This window comes from Lactuca serriola, chromosome 5, assembly GCF_051521515.1.
Source record: "Lactuca serriola cultivar US96UC23 chromosome 5, Lser_US96UC23_V15, whole genome shotgun sequence".
Lineage (NCBI taxonomy): Eukaryota > Viridiplantae > Streptophyta > Magnoliopsida > Asterales > Asteraceae > Lactuca > Lactuca serriola.
Window position 1 is genome coordinate 160,751,488 of NC_136412.1, and position 23,289 is coordinate 160,774,776.

General features: G+C 36.2%; 1 protein-coding gene and 2 pseudogenes across 1 annotated transcript; 2 read left to right on the plus strand and 1 right to left on the minus strand.

Moving 5' to 3' along the window:
* Nucleotides 1-227: 227 nt before the first annotated feature.
* Nucleotides 228-9,457, plus strand: LOC145049917 (polyubiquitin-like; annotated as a pseudogene).
* Nucleotides 9,458-10,539: 1,082 nt separating this feature from the next.
* LOC145053195 (polyubiquitin-like) overlaps nt 10,540-23,289 on the plus strand; it is a 148,421-nt pseudogene continuing 135,671 nt past the window's right edge.
* Nucleotides 12,522-13,477, minus strand: LOC145053188 (uncharacterized). The gene is made up of 2 exons (XM_079001189.1): nt 13,145-13,477; nt 12,522-13,052 (listed from the first exon to the last, which is right to left on the minus strand). The coding sequence occupies exons 1-2, from the start codon at nt 13,475-13,477 to the stop codon at nt 12,522-12,524; spliced, it is 864 nt and encodes a 287-aa protein (XP_078857315.1).

Consider the following 23,289-nt stretch of genomic DNA (forward strand, 5'->3'; position numbering starts at 1 on the left):
AAAGGAGATTTTAAGGAGCTTTTCCCAAACATCTTTTGTCTGTTATCTTTTCCCAAAAATTCTTTTGCTCTCTCAAGAATACCCCAAACACCCTCTAATCAGCGACAAAGAAGGATATGGAGCGATCAAACAAAATCCGAATCCAAATTAAAAAATAACCCCACGTATCTCCACTTAAATTCATCTCTCACAAGTCACAACCCACTCTTCTCAACTTCATTCTTCGCAGCGGTATGAAGATCTTCGTGAAAACCCTCACCGGCAAGACCATTAAGTTGGAGGTTGAGAGTTCGGATAGAATCTACAACATCAAAGACAAGATTCAGTACAAGGAAAGGATCCCTCCCGATCAGCAGACACTTATCTTTGCCGGCAAAACATCTAGTATATGACGGTAAAACTCTTGCTGATTATAATGTTCACGAGGAATCTATGCTGCATCTCGGAATGCAGATCTTTGTCAGTACCCCAATGGGCAAGTCCATCGCTTTAAATGTTAAAGGCTGCGATACCATTGGTGAAGTGAAGGCCAAGATTCAGGATATAGAAGGGATTCCACTGCATCAACAACGGTTGATCATTGCTGGGGAGAACCTCGAGGGTCCTAGAACGTTGGCTGATTATAACCTCCAAAAAGAATCTATATTGCACCTGAGTCAACAATTTGGAGATGATATGCGGATTTTTGTGAAGACTTTGACAGGGAAGACGATCACTGTGGTTGTAAGGAGCTCGGATACCGTTCGTGATGTGAAAGAAAAGATTGGAGACATAGATGGGACTCCATTGTCTCAATACCGTTTAATAGTTCCTGGAAAGAACTTCGAGGAGGATGGTAGAACTTTGAGAGATTATAACATCAAAAAGGAATCTACCGTGCACCTTGTTCGATCCAGACAATGTTATATGAAGATATTGGTTAAGTCTTTCACAGGCAAAACCATGAAGCTAAGATGGGGATTGTTTGGGAGCATTGATGATTTGAAGGCACAGATTCAGGAAAAAGAGGGGATTCCACGGCATCACCAGCGATTGTTCATTGCTGCAAAGAAGCTTAATGAGGATGGTAGAACTTTGGCTGATTATAACATCCAAGAGAAATCTACATTGGATCTGGTTTTGAGGTTGGAAGTATGTGGAATTATCAGACACCATTCAAGATGTGAAGGCAAAGATTAAGGAAAAAGAGGGCATTCCAATTAATCAGCAGAGACTTACATATTTAGGGAGGAAGCTAGAAGATGAACGGGCTCTGGCAGATCATCATATTGAGGCGGAGGATACGCTGAAGCTTCTCCTGTGTGTAACTGTAAGTGGTCGATCAAGAAGACAATGTATCTTCATTGTGTACTGTCTTCATGTTGATCCCAATTTCTGAACCCTATCTCTTCATAGATGTTTGACTAAGATTTTTGTGTGACTTGGCCTTCTGATTTTTGAACCATATCTTTTTTTTCTTTCCTTTATTAAATATTGGAACACAAGGTAAACCATATACCATTTGACACACATCAACCAGTTTCCCTAACACTACCTCTTTAGAAGAAATTACACAACATCCTTTCCAACATAGTAAGTAGCCAAGCTTCCATGAACTTATTTATTAAGGTAGATCTCCGCCATTCGAAAAATCCTTACCTTCCAATTTGATAACTTTATTTAGAATTTTTTTGTATAACTTTTAATCAACCTTCTTGCTTGGTCAAGCTATAATTAGGAAGACAGATAGTGACATGAAAGGTTTGTAGGTTTTCTGTTACGAACATTAGTCATATTATCCACCTCCCTAACTTTAACTCCACCTCAAACAGATTACTCTGACACAAGATAAAACATGTAAGAAGTTGAACAATATTTGTAGAATGTTCGAGGGACCAATATTCCCCCAAACAATTCAGATCATCGACAAAGAATACGTCTAAGATTTCAAAACCTTCCAACCCCACTATCACACCCATGACAATCCTTTTATTTCATGCTTCTGTGATAGCACATGCAGCCCTTCCATTCGAGTTACATTTACAAGAATTGAAGCATAAGAAAGTGTTGACATCCATCCCCATTGGTGATTCATTCACAAGAAAGGAAGTATAAGAAGAGTTTTAACAAGTTCTTCGTCTAGGCTTTTTATATTAAGAGAAGTCTAGGATTATTTAATTTTTTATGATTATGTTGGTCTTATAGATCTTATGACATCCAATCTTTCTTCAAGTTATGTCGTTTGTTCCAACAACTGACCAAAGGATCGTCGTCCGATGCTTAAGAAAATGGTGTGCCGAACATACGAAAAATAATCAACCAAGAACATAAGAAACGAGAATGTAGTTGTTAAATAATTGGATCGATACGGTGGAGTGACAATATATATGAGTTTGAGAAAATTATTTATATCAACTTGGCTTGTCGAGATCAGAAAAAAGAAAGAGATAGATGAGAAATATGTGAACCAAAGACAAGGTTTCTTCATTTATTTAAATAACACTATATGACTTGCTCCAAGAGACAAGCAAAGGAAACTACATATTTGACTCAAACAAAGGGTATCCATAATCCATTGAACTCTATGAAGTTCAATGGATTGCCATATCACCGCCACATCAATATTTTAGTTTTTATTCAACTGTACTCTTTAACATTCATACTCCATTAAACTCTACAGAGTTTAATGGATTCTTACATTTGGTTTGAAATTTAATTGAAAAAGAAAACATCAAATCCATTGAACCACTCAATGATTATACAACTCTCTCATTCAACTCTTCTCCATGTCATCATTCACACTCCATTAACCATCTATTCAATCTATTCAACTCTTATTAAACCCTAATTGTGGATACTCCAAGACTATATAAAATTTCCACCTATTTTAATTTAGGAATACTCGGTTAATATTCCACATTCCCCCTTTTAAATGGATCCGGATCCAGATTAATCACTTGAAGCTTTTGCACATGTTGGTAAAGTTTTCTCCCGCCAACTTCTTAGTAAGTATGTCTACGTATGTCTGCCTTTTGCTCTTTCGAGGATATAAATTCAACAATGATTTGTCCATTCTCCGCACATTCCCGAATGAAATAAAATTTAGTATTATTGTGTTTGTGTAGCCAGTGGAATAAAAAAACTTCATCAATTGGATTGCCAGTTTTTTATCAACAAAAAGTTTTATTGGCTCTCCTTTATACTCGTTTATTTCGCCAAATAAATTTTTTGGCAAGCCGCCACTGTAGCAGCCATGAATTCCACTTCGTAAGTTGATTATGCTACAATCTTTTGTTTTTACGATTCCCACATGATAATGCTTCACCCAAGATAGAAAACCATGTCACTTGTGCTTTTATGGTCGACGACATCCTCACAAGATCAATATTCAGAAAACCACATTAATATGTAGTTTCATTTCATTCGGGAATGTGTGGAGAATGGACAAATCAATTAGAGCATGTATCAATAAGATCATCTTGATAGAAATGAAGCAAGTTCTTTGATACTCGAATGAAATTCGATAAAGAAAGTTCTTTAATACCCGAATGAGTGTCGGCTTGATCATACGAACAACTTTGGAACCCAATACTCTTCAAGTTTAATTTTGTCCAAGAAAATATTCCATGCCTTCAGACGTAACACATAATGAGCTTTAAAAAGCTCGAAAACTTTAATGACATAACACATAAAGCGCTTTAGAAAGCTTGTAAACTTTATGTTAGATTACTTTGAAAACAAAGCCTTCGGGATGTGATATTATCTCACCATTTAGAAAGGCGATCCTTATGTCTAAATGGTGTATCTTTTAACTCCGTTAACCCGCTAAAGTAATATTCATACAACACGTTGAGTGGGTTAAGCTCCAGAGAAGAGAATAGTTGCAGAGACAAGAGACAAGATTGGGGCTATTTTCTGATATCTCATTCCAATGCAAGTTACAACTTAAATAGCAAACAGAACAAACATAATGCATAAAGTAGCAAAGAAAAAGGAAAACATGTAAGCGTGCAATTGACTGCTAGAGTGGTTTCCCACTTATTTCTCCTAAAATGATGCATGCATGAGATACTTCTTCAACAATAATAGAGCCATTGTTGACCAGGTCTTCAATCCTTATATCTGGCGGGTCTTCTTTTAATTCTATTGGGTCGGGTTGCGGGTTGTGGTACTTGTTTTTCCAGATCCATATCAAATATCTTGTTTTTACACAAAACCCCTTGCAATGAAACAAGCCTTATACTCGACAATTATTCTGAATCATCTTTTTTAACATTGAATACCCATTTTAATCTAATGGGTCTGTGACTGGAAGGTAAATCAATGAGCTTTGTGACAAGAAGGTAATTAAACCAACGAGCTTCCAAGTGTGATTCCATTGAAAAAATATACATAAAAATTTGTACCATTGGCATATTGTCTTCCGATGTAGCATGCTATTCACCTACGTGATTTATATGTAATGAAAACATAGTATGATTCCCATCTAAAAAAAATATGAAGAATTGGTTAATATAACACAAAAACCATATTCAGTGAACTATGGAATAATCACATACCGTAAATCGCATTCATGTCTTCATCATCATCACTAGAATTGACACTTCACATTGTTACTACCATGATGAACTTCCTCACAACCTTTGTTACTAGGTTTTTCAATCTAAGAAGATTTGGGAGGAATAAAATGATTTTGTAGGCATATGTTGTACTATTGGATAGGGGTGTTTATGGTTCGGTTTATTCGGTTTTTAGGTTAAACCGAAACCAAACCATTAGTTACGGTTTTTGTCAAGAGAAAACCAAAACCGAACCGTTCAAAAATTAAAACCGAACAAAACCAAACTGTTACTAACGGTTTGACTCCGGTTTGGTTTCACGGTTTAGGCTTTTTAGGCTCATTTTAATCGAGTCCATTAGATTGTTAAAAAAACTACAATATGTTAAAACAAACAAACTTCTGCCAAATATTGTTAAAAAAAATTGCAATATTGAAGCTGTCAAAACAGCAAAAATTCTGCCAAATTTAGTTAAAAAACTGCAATATTGAAGCTGTCAAAACAGCAAAAATTCTGCCAAATTTAGTTAAAAAACTGCAATATTGAAGCTGTCAAAACAGCAAAAATTCTGTCAAATATTGTTAAAAAAAACTGTAATATTAAAGCTGTCAAAGCAGCCAAAAAACTGTCGAAACAGTAAATAAAAAGCAGCAAATATTGTTCCATTACATCAAATATTAGACTAATACACACAAACAGTAAATAAAAACAGCAAGTATTTTTTCCATTATCAGCAAGCTCACTTCCACAATGTTATCCACTTCCAAAATGTCATCAATTTCATAAGCCTTTGTTGTCCAAAAAAGTCAATATTAAAACATCACACCAAAAATTCAATATAAAACCATGAGAAGAAAAGTACCTCTCAGTCGATATTGTCGATGCAAGCGGAGCTATAGTCAGAAGCTCGGAATACATGGCACGAAGTATTAAAAAAGATAAAATAAGCATCTTATATGTATAAAGGACAGACCATACAAAAAAAAATTAATTAAACCATGAACTATACGCTATAACAAAATGCAAATGTGGACTAATGTAAAATTCATGAAATGAATTGTAAAGATAAAGACTTCCATAATTAAAGATGAGTTTACAACGTAACTTTTCACTTCATTTCAATAAACATTAAATAGAATGAACATTCATTTGTACAATTTCAAAAAGTAGTAAAGACAAGTGTAACAGTTTCAATCACTCCTACATTCCAACCCTTAAATTTTTAGCATGCACAATTCATAAGACAAAGTCTACTTTAGTTACCATGACATTTTCTAATTCAAACACCAAATCCCACATCTAACTTTGTGGTTGTCATATATATAAAAAATAATATATAATACAACACACACACACATATATATATATATATATATATATATATATATAATTACACACACACACATATATATATATATATATATATATATATATATATATATATATATATATATATATATATATATATAAATCTTACGGTCCGATCCGGTTTTAACACGGTTTGAAATCTTAAAAACCGTAAGCGAAATCGTTAACTACAGTTTGAAAAGATCAAAACCGCAAGCCAAACCGTTAAGAAAAATATAAATCGTAAAACCGCGATCAGTATCACGGTTTCAAACCGAACCCCGATCACCGTACTCTTGGAATAAGAAACGAAAGTTAATTTTGAGGACGATTAATGAAAATAATCATCATGATCGTACATATGACTAGCGACAATAACAAACCCAAAATAACGATTTTGCCGTAATGTGCGTCACACATGATTCGATCTAACAGGACAAGATGGCATTCGACATGGGGACTAATTACGTGACAAAAATAAACCGTAGGGTGGTACATATGCTAATTAAAAAAAATAGACTTTGTTAAAAAAGATACATAACAAATGGACCATTTTTGTATTTTTCTATAAAAACTTTTTTACTAAACAAAATAATAATAACAAATAATATGAACCGATGATGCACTTTTTACTTTTTTGTAAAATATTTTTAGATAAAAGAAAATATTCACATAAAATTATTATTGTATTATTAAAATATTCAATAACTTTTTTATGCAATACATTTTCATTTTGATGCAGTTTCTTCCTTTTAGAAAATCATCGGAAATGACAAAGAAAGATATTGATATCTCCGCCAACAGGCCCTTTCTAGCTTTCTCTCCTCGTTCTTCGTCCTCAGGCCATGACGGAAAAACCCTAGCCGTCTAGAAGCCACACTCTTCACCAAAACGCTCACTGGCAAGACCATTTCCTTGGAGGTCCATAGTTCAGACACGATTGTCAATGCCAAGTCAACGATACATGACAAGGAAGGGATTACTGCCGTCAGCAGAAGCTTATCTTTGCTCGAAAGTAGCTAGAAGATGGCGTACATAGAGTGGATTCTACCGCAACATCAACTTTTGACCATTGCTGAGAAGAACCTTGAGGGTACTAGAACTTTAGCGGATTAGAACATACAAAAAGAATCTACATTGCACCTGGGTTTAAGGTTGGAAGGAGACATGCAGATTTTTGTGAAAAGTTTGTTAGGGCATACCTACACGCTGGTGGTTGAGAACTCGGAGACCATTGGGAATGTGAAATATGTGATGGAAAGGATTCAGGACATAACTGGGTTTCCAAATTATCAACAGTGTCTGGTCTTTAGACAAAATCAACCTGAGGGGTATACAACTTTGGCAGATTGTAACGTCCAGAATGAATCTGTATTGCACCTGATTTCGAGAGAGTGAGGAGGTGGTATGAAGATTTTTCTTAAGACTTCAACAGGGAAGACCATCAGCTAGTGGTGTCCAAGGGTGGAAGTCTGACCATTAGTAATATGAAACGAATGATTCATGAGAAAGAGAAGATTCCACGACACTACCAGCATTTGATGTTTTCTGGAAAGAACCTTGAAGATTGTACAAGTTTGAGGGATCATGGCATCCAAGAATCCAATCATGCTGACTATAGATAGCTCGGAGCCCATTGACGATGTGAATGCAAAGATTCACGAAATTGAGGGAATTCCACTGATTCACCAGCGTTTGTTCATTGTTGGAAAGAATCTCGAGGACGATACATAAATTGTTACTTCTTTATCCTCATTATACATGTTTAGCATCACCATGAAACTCTTATCGCTATCAAGTTCAATAAAGCATTGCTCTTTTGCGTATTTGTCAACAACTACTATTGACAAAAAGATATCGCTTGGATAGTGTTTTTTCACCTCTTCAACTAGATGATTTAAGTTATATGAAAATGTGTCTATATAGAGACATTTTGTAGATCCAAAGGAATACACTTGCCTACAGGAGTTCCTAGCTAACCGAAAGAAGCCTTCATATTTCAATTTAAACTTAAATTCCGATATTATTTGTCTGATAACCACAATGAAAATAAACGGTTAATAAAATCGAAGGGAAACATAAAGTATCATTCCATTGTTGATAAAAACTTACTTAATTATGGGCGTGTGAGTACTTATGTCCCATCTTGGTGCATCAACCTCATTATCCATCAAAGATGAGGATAATAAACTGTCTATTGAAAACCAAACATAATTGAATGCAGAACCAAAAATTAATCGATGCAAAAAGTTAATCAAAACCAAAATTAATCGAAGGAAGAATAATATTTATCTGTTGTGAAGAAATACGATGGTTCTAGCAACGATATTCGAAGAAATGAAGGCAGACATTCTCACAGCTTGAAGAAGAAGAAAACGTGATGAAAGTCTTAGAGATTTCACGTTTTTGAGTTTAGAATTCATGTGTTTGAGGTTTTGCCATATTAATTAGGTTTAATGCTAATTAAATCTACTTAGTTCTATTTATTAATAATTTGGAAAAGGTGATTTAGTACAGTCACCTTTTATTTTGATATTTAAATATATATTTTTTGTATTAAATTTATTAATACCTCATTAAATTATAAGATTGGATATAAATATGATTTTAATAGGTTAAAAATGATATATAAGTACAAATAGGCATTTGATCTGGCGGTAATGAGCGATCCTCTCATTTGAGAGGTCATAACTTCAGGTCTCACTTGTGACATAGGTGGTAGTTAGAACTATATTATTTTTGTCGTTTCAGAAAAAAAAAATGATATATACGTAATTATTATGAACTTCGGAAGGATTAAACATCATTTTTTTTTCATGAAAAAACCTTGTATTTTTTTATTTTTTTCAATATGGCATTTTTTTTGGTGAAATATTAGAGTTTTTTTTAGAAAAATCTAAAAAAGTCGAAGATGTATTTCGAAACATTAAGAAGGTTAAGGGTTTTTTTTTGAAAAAAAAATGAAAAAATTATATATATATATATATATATATATATATATATATATATATATATATATATATATATATATATATATATATAGTATGTTACATGAAAAAAATAGATATGAATTAAAAAAAAAACACAAAATATAAATTTTTTTTGACAAAATTGCAAAAATGGTCCCTGTGGTTGGCAAATTTATGTGTTTTTGGTCCAAAACGAAACATCGGTGCACCACTGGTCCAAAATTGAATCTTTCTATCGTTTTTGGTCCCTATCTACTTAAAAAGACCATTATGCCCTTATAGTTTGTTTTTCCATTTTTTTTATTATCTATTTTTAAAAACCCCCCACCACCACTTAAACCTAAAAGTGATTTTGGCAATTTGTTTTCAGCCTCTACATCAGGAAGTCACTATAGCCACCCGCCGCCAGATGCTGCCACCTCCCCTTTCGTAGTCGGTTACTATAATCGCCTGAAAAACATGCTCGATGGGCGGTATCCGGTTCACCACCGCCAACACTTCTCTGCTACAAATCTGGTCTTCTACAACCTCCATTCTCGCCGTCAACCTTCAACATCGCCACCCACCGGAGTTCATCCAAATCGAGATACAAATTTGGATTGAGAAGTTCTCCATCTCTCTTTTCTGTTTCTTATGTTGTTACCACTACCAGATCTATGCATAAACAAAGTTAATGGAGATGAACGCCAGTGGTGCAGAGGGGGCCGATAACTATCATCAACTACCACCAACTATATTGCTATAAAAAACCATCATCGTTCATCTGGTTCTCCATTCGAAAATTGTGTTCATCCAAACGTTGATTGACCCACCTACAGTCCCTCCATACTTCTCCCTTCCTCCGATTTTGACAGATGATATGATTTCTATTTTTATTTCGATTTCTAGATATTGGAAAGGGAAGGGTATGGACTAGGAAACATTTCCACGTTGTCAATTCATCCATGCATTTGCGAAATCAAGGGTACACAAACCTAGACACCATATACTTGAATAAATCATCATCTTTACATTAGGGTTCATCTTGGTCGTGATGATACAGATGGCTGGAATAAAATGTTTAAAATAAGTGGTGGCTGTAGGGGGTTGTTCGGCTAGTGTGGTGTAGGTGGTCATACTGATGTAGGTGGATGTTGGTAGCGGTATAAGGGTGGTTTAAAGAGGTTCCTATAAAGGTATTATATTGGGTGCCAAAGGAGAACGGTGGTGTCCCGATGAGGAGGAGGGCGGTTCGTTGGTGGTGGTGACGATATGGTGGTGGTTCCAAATATTAAAAAGAAATTAGGAGGGGTGGGGTGGGTAATTAGTATTTTATCTTGGTTTTTAATTGAGATAATAAGAAATTAATAGAAAGAAATTTAAAAAAAGAATTAATTAAGGACATTTTTGTCATTTCAGGTAAGGTATGGACCAAAGCCACACAATAATGCCAACCATAAGGACCAAAAACGGTAGAAAGATCCAATTTTGGACCAGTAGTGCACAAACGTTTTTGTTTTGGACAAAAATCACATAAATTTGCCAACCACATGGACCATATTTGCAATTTTGTCATTTTTTTAAAATTAACTATTTTTTATGGAAATTTGAAAGCGACAAAAGAGGATACGGAGCGAATAGAATCCGAGAGTCAAATGTTGGGTCACTAGAAACCCTCTCTCCTCATCTTCATTCTTCGTGGCGGTATGCAGTTCTTCGTGAAAACCCTGACGGGCAAGACCATTACGTTGGAGGTGGAGAGTTCGACTTCCATCTACGACGTCAAAGACAAGATTCAGGAAAAGGAAGGCATCCCTCCCGATCAGCAGACGCTTATCTTTGACGGAAAACATCTAGAATATGGTTGGGATCTTGCTCATTATAAAGTTCAGAAGGAATCTACGCTGCATCTCGGGATGATGATATTTGTCAGAACGCTAATGGGCAAGACCATCGCTTTAAAAGTTAAAAACTTTGATACCATTGGTGAAGTGAAGGCCAAGATTCAGGGTATAGAGGGGATTCCACTGCATCAACAACGGTTGATCATTGCTGGGGAGAACCTTGAGGGTCCTAGAACTTTGGCTGATTATAATATCCAAAAAGAATCTATATTGCACCTGAGCCAACAGTTTGGAGATGATATGCTGAGTTTTGTGAAGACTTTGACAGGGAAGACGATCACACTGGTTGTAAAGAGCTCGGATACCATTCATGGTGTGAATGAACTTCGAGGATGGTAGAACTTTGAGAGATTATAACATCAAAAAGGAATCTACAGTGTACCTTGTTCGATCGGGACAATGTGATATGAAGATTTTTGTTAAATTTCAAGACGGGAAGACCATCACGTTGGCGGTGGAGAGCTCAGAGACTATTTATAGTGTGAAGGTAAAGATTCTGGAGATAGAGGGGATTTCAGTGGATTACCAGCGTTTGATCTTTGATTGCAAGGGACTCCAGGATGATAAAACTTTGAGGGATTATAACATCCAAAACGAGTCTACATTGGATATGTATTTGAGGCTGGTAGGAGGTTTTAACTGGATATTGGTTAAGACCTTCACATGCAAAACCATGAAGCTAAGGTGGGGGTACTATGGGAGCATTGATAACTTGAAGGATCAAATTTAGGAAAAAGAGGGGATTCCTCGGCATCACCAGCGATTGTTCATTGCTGCAAAGAAGCTGGATGAGGATGGTAGAACTTTGGCTGATTATAACATCCAAGAGAAATCTACATTGGATCTAGTTTTGAGGTTGGAAGTATGTGATATGAATATTTTTGTTCAGATTATGACATGGAAGACCATCAGGCTGGATGTGGAATTATCAGACACCATTAAAAATGTGAAGGCAAAGATTAAGGAAAAAGAGGGCATTCCAATTAATCAACAGAGACTTACATATTTAGGGAGGAAGCTAGAAGATGAACGGACCCCGGCAGATCATCATTTTGAGGCGGAGGATACACTGAAGCTTCTCCTGTGTGTAACTGTAAGTGGTCGATCATGAAGACAATGTATCTTCATTGTGTACTGTCTTCTTGCTGATCCCAACTTCTGAACTATATCTCTTCATTTGGTTGTAAAAGGAATTTAGGGTGCATTTGGTACAGATAAGTGGAATTGGTGTAGAGAATGGAAATGCAGAGAAAGAGAATAAAGCTGGAGAAAGAGAATTGACTCCCCTGTTTGGTAGAACTGAGAATTCATTAGAGAAATGTTTTTGAGAATCATTTCTCTTGTTTGGTTGTATTAATCAATGAAATGGAAATGAGTTTTTTTTACCTTGTTTATTAATTTTCAAACAATATTTTTTATAAAAATGTATTATGATGTACATCTTAATTAGTCAAAATATACATCTTTTATGTTTTTTTAATTTTTTAATTTTAATATTAATTGTTACTATATAATTTATTTTCTAATCAATTAATATTATTTTTTATACATCTTGTATTGGAAAACATATTTCCAATATAGAAAAATAACTTACAAATAGATTTTAAAAAAACATGCAAATCATACTATTCAAAAACTATGTCCAATGTAGGATATATAAAAAAAGTATAATTCAATATTCCTAAAAACTAAAAAAACGTAACTATATCTAATACAAAATGTGCAAAGAGTCAAATTCAATATTCGTAAAAACTAAAAAAAAAACATCACTTAAAATAACCTAATCATGATATTGAGCCATCCCCAATCATTTCCATATAACAAATCTTTTCTTCTTCTGTCATCTTAAAAAACGCACGGGCATGAAATTGATCTTTGCTAAACATGTCAATCGCTTTAATTCGTTGTTTTACATTGATATTTGGCATGCGTTTTATATCTTTGATAACTTTATCTATCAAATCACATGCTTCCTTATTTTCTTGCCTTCCTATATTGTATATTGTTTCATTAAGTTTTTCACCAACCTCCTTGAAAGTCTCTTTCATTTCTTTCGCTGCTTCCTTATAAGAGCTTTCCGTGTCATCCGTTGGAGGTCTTTTACGTTTACTATTGACATGAACAGTTTGTTGCGTCTCTTCAATAATCTCTTCCAACCCTTCCACATCAACATGTGAGTTTCTTTGTGTCTCAATCATATCTTCACCAAGATCAGTAGCTCCATGACCAGTAGCTCTATCCTTCCCGAAGATTTTACATAGGTTATCAAATTGGGGAAATCGTTTATCGCGAAAACATGCAACACCTTTATGACTCTACAAATATGGCACAAAATTACTTGGTTACTATTCATTTACAATAAGTTTTAATGACGCTAAAAATACTACAAACATAATCATTATAGTACCTTTATGTACTCATCCCAAACTTCAGCATCAGCAGTAACACAACATTTATTTGTATCCCAGCCGAATCCACTCGTGTTTGTTCCATATACCATGTCGTGCACGATGTTGAAATGATTTTTCCATGTCTTCATCCTTGATTTAATATGAGGCTCTGCTTTCAAACCCGAGTTAGGAAGACCTATATCTAGTAATTGTTGCACTGCCTTCAAATAACCGGGTTTGAATCCCTTGTCAGCACCACCATACTTTCCGGATACATGTAACTCCAACAATGCTTCAATTAACTTTGCATCCTCTTCAGTAGTCCATGTGTGTTTGTTTCTCCCTGCCATGTCTACAAAAAAATTAACTTGTATGAAGCTTTTATGATGGTTCAAAGTTTGACAAAATTTATAAAAAGTACTCAAATATTATGCATAACAACTCCTATTTGTGGCTGTGTAATTCAACCAAAACTTAACCGATTAAGTTGTTTTTTGATTCTAAAATGTAGACAAGACGAAGGAGTACAGCTTGAAAAAAAAATTGCATCATTCCGAGCTTGTATGAAGCTTTTATGATGGTTCAAAGTTGGACAAAATATATAAAAAGTGCTAAAATATTATACAGCAATTATAACAGCTCCTGTTTGTGGTTGTATAACTCAACCAAAACTTAACCAATTAAGCTGTTTTTTGATTCTAAAATGTCGACAAGACGCAGGAGTACAGTTTGAAAAAAAAATTGCATCATTCCAAGCTTGTATGAAGCTTTTATGATGGTTCAAAGTTGGACAAAATATATAAAAAGTGCTGAATTATTATGCAGCAATTATAACAGCTCCTGTTTGTGTCTGTATAACTCAACCAAAACTTAACCAATTAAGCTGTTTTTTGATTCTAAAATGTAGACAAGACGAAGGAGTACAGTTTGAAAAAAAAAATTGCATCATTCCGAGCTTGTATGAAGCTTTTATGATGGTTCAAAGTTGGACAAAATATATAAAAAGTGCTGAATTATTATGCAGCAATTATAACAGCTCCTGTTTGTGGCTGTACAACTCAACCAAAATTTAACCAATTAAGCTGTTTTTTGATTCTAAAATGTAGAGAAGACGAATGAGTACAGTTTGAAAAAAAATTGCATCATTCTGAGCTTGTATGAAACTTTTATGATGGTTCAAAGTTGGACAAAATATATAAAAAGTGCTGAAATATTATGCAGCAATTATAACAGCTCCTGTTTGTGGCTGTATAACCCAACCAAAACTTAACCAATTAAGCTGTTTTTTGATTCTAAAACGTAGACAAGACAGAGGAGTACAGTTTGAAAAAAAAATCGCAGCATTCCGAGCTTGTATGAAGCTTTTATGGTGGTTCAAAGTAGGGTAAAAATTAAAAAAAAAAAAACTGCAATAGGAAAACAAGTTCCACTGTAAAACATGTTTAATGAATCGATCAATGTAGGGTAACAATCTAAAAAAAAGAAATCTACAATAGTACTAAAACATGTTTAAAAAGTCGATCTTGGCAAGATTTCAAGACAATTCAACAAACAAAATTCTTTAATTGGAAGAATTGATATGAAGATTAACAATCACACCTTGAATTGGAAGATGATAGTGCCAAAATTGCCAAAGAAAATGCCACAAATAATGCGTGAATGGAGCACTCGTGACTTCGATCCTATGTAGCGTGAATGGAACAACAACGACTTCGATCCTATGTACTGCCGACGACTTTGATCCTCTGTATCGCATATGTAGGGCAAAAAAGATATGTTTTGATCACTTACGTGGGCCGATTGCATGAAATCTTTGAAAAATCTTGAACGATTGCAAGCAATGAGGTTTGAATCGAGGGCAATTTGATTTCTCCACTTTTTTTTTTTTGATTCTCTATCACGTCTTTTCTCTATTTTCCCTATTAAAAACAGAGAATGGATTTGATGGAAAATGAATTGATTTATTTCTCAATTCCCTATTATTTTTATTAACCAAACAAAGGAAAAGGAATCAATTCCTTTTCCCTACACTTATTTCCCTGTACCAAACACCCCCTTAGGGTTTTCAACCCTTAGTTGACTACTCGAAACGTTTTGTATATAGTTTTGAACTTTACTTGTGAATCTTGATTAAGTTGGTTGTCATTGATTGAGCATAGTGCATGATATCGAATAAGAATTACATGTGTCACAATAGATAATGTTTAAGAGTACCGAGTTTCCTAATCAAAAAGGCTACTTGTGACATCATCCCCCGTTAGATGGAATTTCGTCCCGAGATTCTTTCGAAAGATTGGTTCACGAATGAGAGAATAGGTGAGGGTACTTCTGGTTCATCTGGTCTTCGGGTTCCCATGTGAATTTTGGACCACGCTTAGCGTTCCAAAAAACCTTCACAATCTGAATGTGACTCTGCTTCGTACGCTTCACCTCCCTATCCAATGACTCAACTGGTTCTTAGACGAACAGGAGATTCTCGTTTATCTCGATCTCTTGCAAATGAATGACGAGAGTTTCATCTGATAAGCACTTTTTCAGATTCGAGACGTGGAACATGGGATGTATGTTGCTAAGCTATGAAGGTAGCTGCAACTTATGAGCGATCAGACCAATTCGGGCCAGAATCTCGAACGGTCCGATGTATCGCGGTTTCAGTTTTCCCTATTTCCCAAAACGGATCATCCCTTTCCATGGAGAAACCTTTAGTCGTATCCAATCTCCAACTTGGAATTCCAGAGGCTTTCGCCGTTTGTCAGCATATCTCTTTTGTCGGTCTCATGATGCTTGAAGTCGAGCTCCCATATTGGGATTTTCTTTTTTGTAGTCTATCGAATGATTTATGGTCCTGTAAGTGTGTTGCATGGTGATTGCCCTTTTGCCAGTTGGGTGTTACCTACCTTAGCCCAGTATAGACGCGATGTGCATTTGCGACCATTTAAGACCTCAAATGGAGCAACCTTGATACTTGTGTGGTAGCTGTTACTGTATGAGAATTTAATTAAGGGCATTTGGGTACCCCATGACTTTCTGAAATCAATCAGACAAGCTCGGAGCATGTCTTCGAGTGTTTGGATGGTTCGTTCGATTTGGCCATCGGTTTGAGGTTAGTAAGCAGTGCTCATGTCTAGGTGCGTTCCCATTGCCTTCTGGAGTGACTACCAAAAATCGTGAGGTAAATCTACTATCTAGATCTGAAATTATAGACACTGGCACTCCCTGGAGTCTCACGGTCTCTTTGATATAGTTCCGTGTTAATCTTTCCATCTTGTACGATTCTTTTATTGGCGGGAAATGAGCAGGTTTTGTTAACCTATCGACTATCACCCAGATAGTGCCCAATCCAACTCTTGTAAAAATAAACTTCTTCTTTTTGACTTTGAGAGTTTTATCCAGTCTACGCAGTGCTTTCTTTGCGATATTATCCGGCTTTGATGCCTCCAAAGCCGGTCGTAGGTGTTGACAATGTTTGTTCTTGTTTCGTGAGCAGACGAGTATGTTATCGATGAAAATAATCAAAAAGTTGACTAGGAATGAGTGGAAAACTCTGTCTATGGGGTCCATGAATACCATGGGGGCATTCGTCAGACCAAAAGGGCATAACAACGAATTTGTGATGACTGTATCGAGTTCGGAAAGCAATTTTTGGAATGTCCTCTTCTTAGACTCGAAGTTGATGAGAACCAGTTATTAGATCTATTTTAGAGAAATAACTAGCTCCTTGAAGTTGGTCAATAGATTGCTAATCCGAGGGAGTGGGTATCAGTTTTTGACTGTGAGCTTATTCAGTTTCCTATAATTGATGCACATCCTAAAGGATTCGTCCTTCTTCTAGACAAACTAGACCGGAGCTCCCAAGGGTGAGACGCTTGATCAGATGAATCCTTTGCTTCTCAAATCGCTTAGTTGGCTAGATAACTCCTGCATTTTGGCGGGAGCTATCCTGTAGGGTGAATTGGCAATTAATGTGGCTCCTGGTATTAGGTCAATTCGGAATTAGATCTACCTTTTTGGGGGTATTCCTCGGAGGTCTCCAGGAAGTAGACCAGGAAATTCACATGCCACTGGGATGTCTTTAACGTTTACTTCTTCCTTGGCTTCATCAGCACATGAGCGAGGAATGCATAGTTCTTCTTGTGCAGGCACTTCTGTGCCTTGATGCACGAAATGAGACGAAGATTGGTGCTAGGGTAATCACCATGGATTATTAGGGTTTCGTGATCGGGGGGTGAAGGCGAACGACCTTCTCGCGACACATAATATCAACATGGTGGGGGCTTAACCAATACATGCCGATTATCACATCAGAACTCCTAATATTTACTGGTATCAAATCTAATTCGAATGAATCGTTGTTTTAGTGTTAAGGTGCACCCTATATAAATATATTTGGTTGATTCGGTTTACCCATTATCCATCTCTACCGTGAAGGCTTCGTTTAGCTTCTGGGATTGTTGTTTTAGTAAGTGTTTGAATATGTTACTAACAAAGCTTCGCTCAGCTCCATTATCGAATAAGATGTAAGCGAAAGAGTTACTAAGTGGGAACGTACCAGTAACAACCGTTGTGTCTTGCAATGCTTCGCCTTGACCCAAGGTCAGGACCCTTCCTGATCCTTCTGCTCCCTGATTGTTAGCCTTAGGGAAATTGCTCCTGAAGTGACCGGTTCCTCCACACCCATAGCAGGTGTGACTAGCCCCATCATTAGTGTTGTTGTTACAGTTGTTGTGATTGTTGTTGTTGTTTGGCTGTAGATTCTGTTGTTGATAAGTTCTACAATATTTGGTGGTGTCACCCATTCAGTTGCGTCTATTACAATACGAATTCTGGCAGACTTCCTTATGATGGAAATTGCACTTGTTACATTTTGTAAGGCTTCCAACATTTGCACTCACTGGTGTTTATGTAGTAGGTGTCATGGTCGTATGGACAGCAACAACACGTTGCTTCTTCGAGGACCCTTGAGTTGGTTGTCCCTTTCTCTTACTCCCAGACTCTCACTTCCTACTCTTAAGCTTGTGTTTTGGAGTGCCTTGATAAGCTGTCACTCAGCGGTTTCCATGCTCGTATCTACGACTGGAGTTGTCGACGGTATTTACACATCTGTTAGTGTTGTTTGCGTTGAGTTGTGCCATAGCAGCGGTTACGGCTGCTGTTACAACTGCTTGGAATGTAGCAGAGTCCATCTGCAGGATTGATGCCTCACGGGTGTGCTTGGTATTTCTGTGGGATGATATTTTTTGCTACATGCAAGATCATTAGTAACGATGGTCATTTCTGGTTGTACTCTATAACTTCCTGTTTTGCCGTATGATTCACGATGTTTCAATCTTCATCCCTATGATGCATTGATGGTATTAGGAAATCGTAGATTTGGCGTGAATATTACATTTATCCTTAGAGTATATATGTTGTTTTGGTTTCGATATCCTTAAGTATCTAGCAGTTCCGGGGGTTCGGTTGTGCATACCAGTGAATTTATGAAATAACACGAAATAAGAAGAAATAGTTGTTTCATTAGTGAATGCCATCTTAGTACACGAAAGAGAGTCATAACGGATAGTAGTGAAGGGGGGGGGGAATCTAATCCTAATTGTGGCGGAAAGGGTATGGTGGTGGTGCTGATGAAGCGGATGCACCCCGGAGACGAGCTACTTGTCACTTGGTGTCTCGTAGTCATGCCTCCCAAACTAACTGTCTTGCTTGTGATTGCCTGTTCACTCACTATGTTTGTCTCTCAGCTCTTTCTGCAGTAGTCCACATTTGGTCCATTTGATTGGGGGTGTCCTGAGCTCGGTTGCCAATGTCTCGGTTGCACCGGACCATGCCTGGGAGGGCCTGGTTAGTTGGTCCTCTATGACTAAGATCGAAGTACCTCGGTTCATACCGTAGGGTGGTCGTATCCCCTACTGGAGACTCCATCTCCAAATATTGTGTGCCCATGGGGGCATGTGGCCATCGGGGCCCTTACGATAATCTGGTAGTTTGGCCATGTATGGAGGATTGATATCCTCATACTCTACATCCGAGTCATGATCGTCATTGCCCTCGAGCTCTTCTTCTTCGAGGTCCACCACAGGCTCAGTGGGTCCATCTTCAAGTTCTACTTCATGTCCCTCCTCTGGTTCTTCCTTTGAGTCTTCCTTTGGGTCAAGCCGCCCTGCATTCCCTTGATTAGGGAAATAAGGGTCTCCTGGCTAATGATACCCGACCACAGTGTCTGTACGAAAGTGGATGAATACTATATACAAATAGCACACCAAATATTCCTATATTATTTTAATTTTTTGTTTAGGTTTGGTTCTATAAGCTCTTTGGATAACTAGATGGTAAGTTTTTGATTCATTGATCATCACGATTACTCCTGAACACATGTTGGTCGTATTTTGAATGAATATAGTTGATCATGCTACATTCACCGCAATATGACTACATAACTACCCGAGTTTAATAGCGATGTTCAAATCCTCCAAAAGACTTTTACTATTCTTTTTGTGTTATTACTCTAAAATGCAAACATATGTATGTATTTTAATTATTATGTTCAGAGTAGTTTAGTCCCATTGTATTTATAGTTGCATATCATGTACGATTAGATATGCTGGTTCACTATAAACAATGCTCTGATACCAATCTGTCACACCCCCAAACCAGATAACGGAAACGACCGGGGGCTTGTGCGTGACTTCATCTTGAAATATCATCACAATGAATATAAATAAAACATAACATCATCATTACCATGCATAAAATAATACAAATGCCATTGTTTACATCAACTAAAATATTTTAAGTTACATGGCCAAAGCGTTAAAAGTATGATGACAACAAAATACAATAAATTTCCCATTCTCTGCTAACCTTCCACTTAACGATTTCCTGAGAATACAAGTCATTTTGAAAACGTTAACATATATAAGGTTGGTGAGTTCATAAGCTTGTTTGAATGAAAAGTTTTGAATAGTTCGTAAAACACCAGAAAATCTGATATTTTATGTTAGTAGTTTGAAAGTAATGTGTCAAAATCAAGTATTAATGCATGTGTGTTTGCTGGTTTTGGAATGTATAGATAAACAAAAATGTAATCCAGATAAAGATCTTGTAATTTCTGTTGTACGTAGAAGGTAATGTATAAATGTATTTATGCCAGAAAATCCGATATTTTCTACTTATAAAAGTATCGTAATCATAAAATCCTAAGACCGAGTATCGATGTATGTATGTTTTTAGTATCATCAAGATTGGTATAAATATACCGAAATCTTTGATGGAGTTAATCTCTAAATGAGTCGTTACAATCATGCTTGATAATGACTAATTTGTCGGTCTTGGCGTTTTCAGGCGCCAGTTTTGATGTAGGTAAGGTTTGTCGCCCTAGATTGGCCTAGTCTAGTTGTAGTGAAAAGCTAAGGCATGGGGGGTCACCCCATATAGATCTATACACAAACTCCTGCTCTCCCTCCAGGAGACTTTGGTTATAACTATAGGTTATGATCATACACTCAAAGGTGTCAACCGACAAGTCTCACTAGATTCTCAACTTGTTCATGAGTAATGTATTTCACCAAGTATAATGTTTACGTGTATGTTTTAAGTTTTCAAATCCCAAAACTATGTATATGAATATATGAGGTTCAATGGATATGTAGAGGGATAGTTAAGATCCACTAAGCATGTGATTTTTCGTCCCAGCCCAATTAGCATGTAAATGGGCCACTAAGGCCCAATAAACATGTAAAAGGGTAACTTAGGCCCAATATGCATCTAAATAGACCACTAAGGCTCAATAAACATGTCATCCATGGTGTAGGCCCAAATTAACATGTAAATGGGCCGCTAGGCCCAATAAACATGTCATGGAAAATATTAGGCCCAATAAACATGTTATCGATGTATTTTTTCCATTCGTTATTATTTCGTTGTTTATTTTAGTTCGAGGTATTACGAAAACAACCAAAAATATCTAATTTTTGTAATAGTGAAACTTTTGGCCCACAAGACCGAAAACATATATTTTAGTCACATTTTTTGAATATTTGACGCCTTAGATCCCTTGAGACTAAAAGTCTTCAATTTATTGGCTTAATACATATATAATGACCATTTATGGCCCATTTTGGTTAAAATTTTATTTTCGACCCAAAATTCATAAATATTACAATTTCGGCCCAATTAAATCTAATTTAACATTTTTGACCCAAATACATCTAAATGAGCATTTTTGGCCCAAATATATAAATTTTGTTGTTTTCAACCCATTTCTACAAAAATTACATTTTCATCCCACTTTTGATAAAAATGACAATTTCGGCCCAACTTTTATAAAAATAACAAATTTTGACCCAAATTCGAGGAAAGTGGCATTTTCAGCTCCTATATCCATATATTTACATTCTTGGCTCCAATTTGTATAAAATGACATTTTAGTCCACAAAGACAAAAAAATTTACATTTTAAGCCCCAAAAAGCTGTAAGGCCCATAAGGTGGCCCATTATGTGAAAAGTTACACTTTTGACCCTTTTAAAGTGAAAAATATCATGATGACCCATTTGTAAAGTAATTTGACTCTTGTGACCCTTGTAAAAACCGAAAATGCCATGGAAGACTTATCTGTTTGGTTATTTGTCAAAAGTGGTCCTTTTTTTAAGATTTTGCCTAGTTTCTTATGAATCTTCACATTTTTAACACATTTATCTTCATAGTAAGTTGTGTAAAGTGTTTTGGATTCCAAATATCACAATATATGGTTAGAGTTTTTGATATCTTTAATGTTTCATCACATAATCACAATTTAAGTCAAGAAAACATACATAAGCATGCACAAATACATAGATCTATCACATTTCAACTTGTATCCTCCCCACAAAACATAGTAAAACCGAAAATCAAGGCGTATGAACTCACCTTGCTTGTTATTCTCGGTTTGAAGAAGAAAAGAGTGAGGTTTCGGTCCAAGAGAGCTTCCCTTGAGTTGATCTCAAGTTCTATGAAGTTCTAGAGTATGGATCATGAAATAATGTGGGTTAAGAAGAGATTTTTGATGAATTCAAGAAGTTAACCCATAGATCTAAATAAGAACTTACCCAAGATGATAATCTTAGTGAAAAACCTTCTTGGAAATGCTCATGATTTCAAAAAATTTGAGAGGAATGGGAAGACGTTCTTGAGAGTATATTTGAGAGAGTTTGAAAGTATGTGTGTGTGTGTTTAGGTATGCTCTCGACCGAGAGTATTATGAAGAGAGGGGAGGAGTGATTTTTGCATGGAGGATAATAAGCTTCATAGATGTATGTGATTTCTAGATATATGTTAAGTAATTATGTGTTGTCACCAGCCTAATCCATTCTCCTTCCATTTCTTTTCACTTTTTTTTATTTTATCAAATAAGCATATATATATATATATATATATATGTGTGTGTGTGTGTGTGTGGGGGGGGGGGGGGGAAGGGGGGGGGGGGCGAAAATGGGCTTGATAAGATGAAGGTGAAATAGTTTTGGGCTCAAATCCTTGGCTTTGATCGAATTTCATAGGCCTAATAATATGTTTTCGGCTCATTGGGCCCTTAGGATGGTTCATGACCCATTAGAACCAAAGAAATGGGGTTTATGGCCTATTAGGGCTATTGGAGTTTTTGTGGCCCAACTTGGCCCATTAGGGTTAGCATGAACCATTTTAGGTCCCCGTAGCCCAATATGTTAAGTTTTATGAATGTGGGTCCATTTTGAACCCAATTAGGGTTTCTAGGCCCAAAATAGTCAAATTGAATGCTTATTGGTCCATTAGGCCCAGTTGGAAAATCCTAGTCCCTCATAAACTTGAATCGGGATTCTTAGGGTTTTCAATGTTTTGTATAGAGTTTTGAACTTTACTTGTGAATCTTTATTAAGTTGGTTGTCAATGATTGAGCATAGTGCATGATATCGAATAAGAATTACATGTGTCACAATAGATGATGTTTACAAGAGTACAAAATTTCCTAGTCAAAAAGGCTAGTTGTGACATAAATGCCGAGAAATAGCACTCATTTTAGGTACTTGTAGCAGAACGAGTCTTTACACCAGCATTAGGGTATCCGATTACTTGGTTCGGAGGATAGTCCTTTGTCCAGATGTGTAACGTTGGGAGTTCTTGTGCAGCAGTCGATCTGATATCAACATTGGG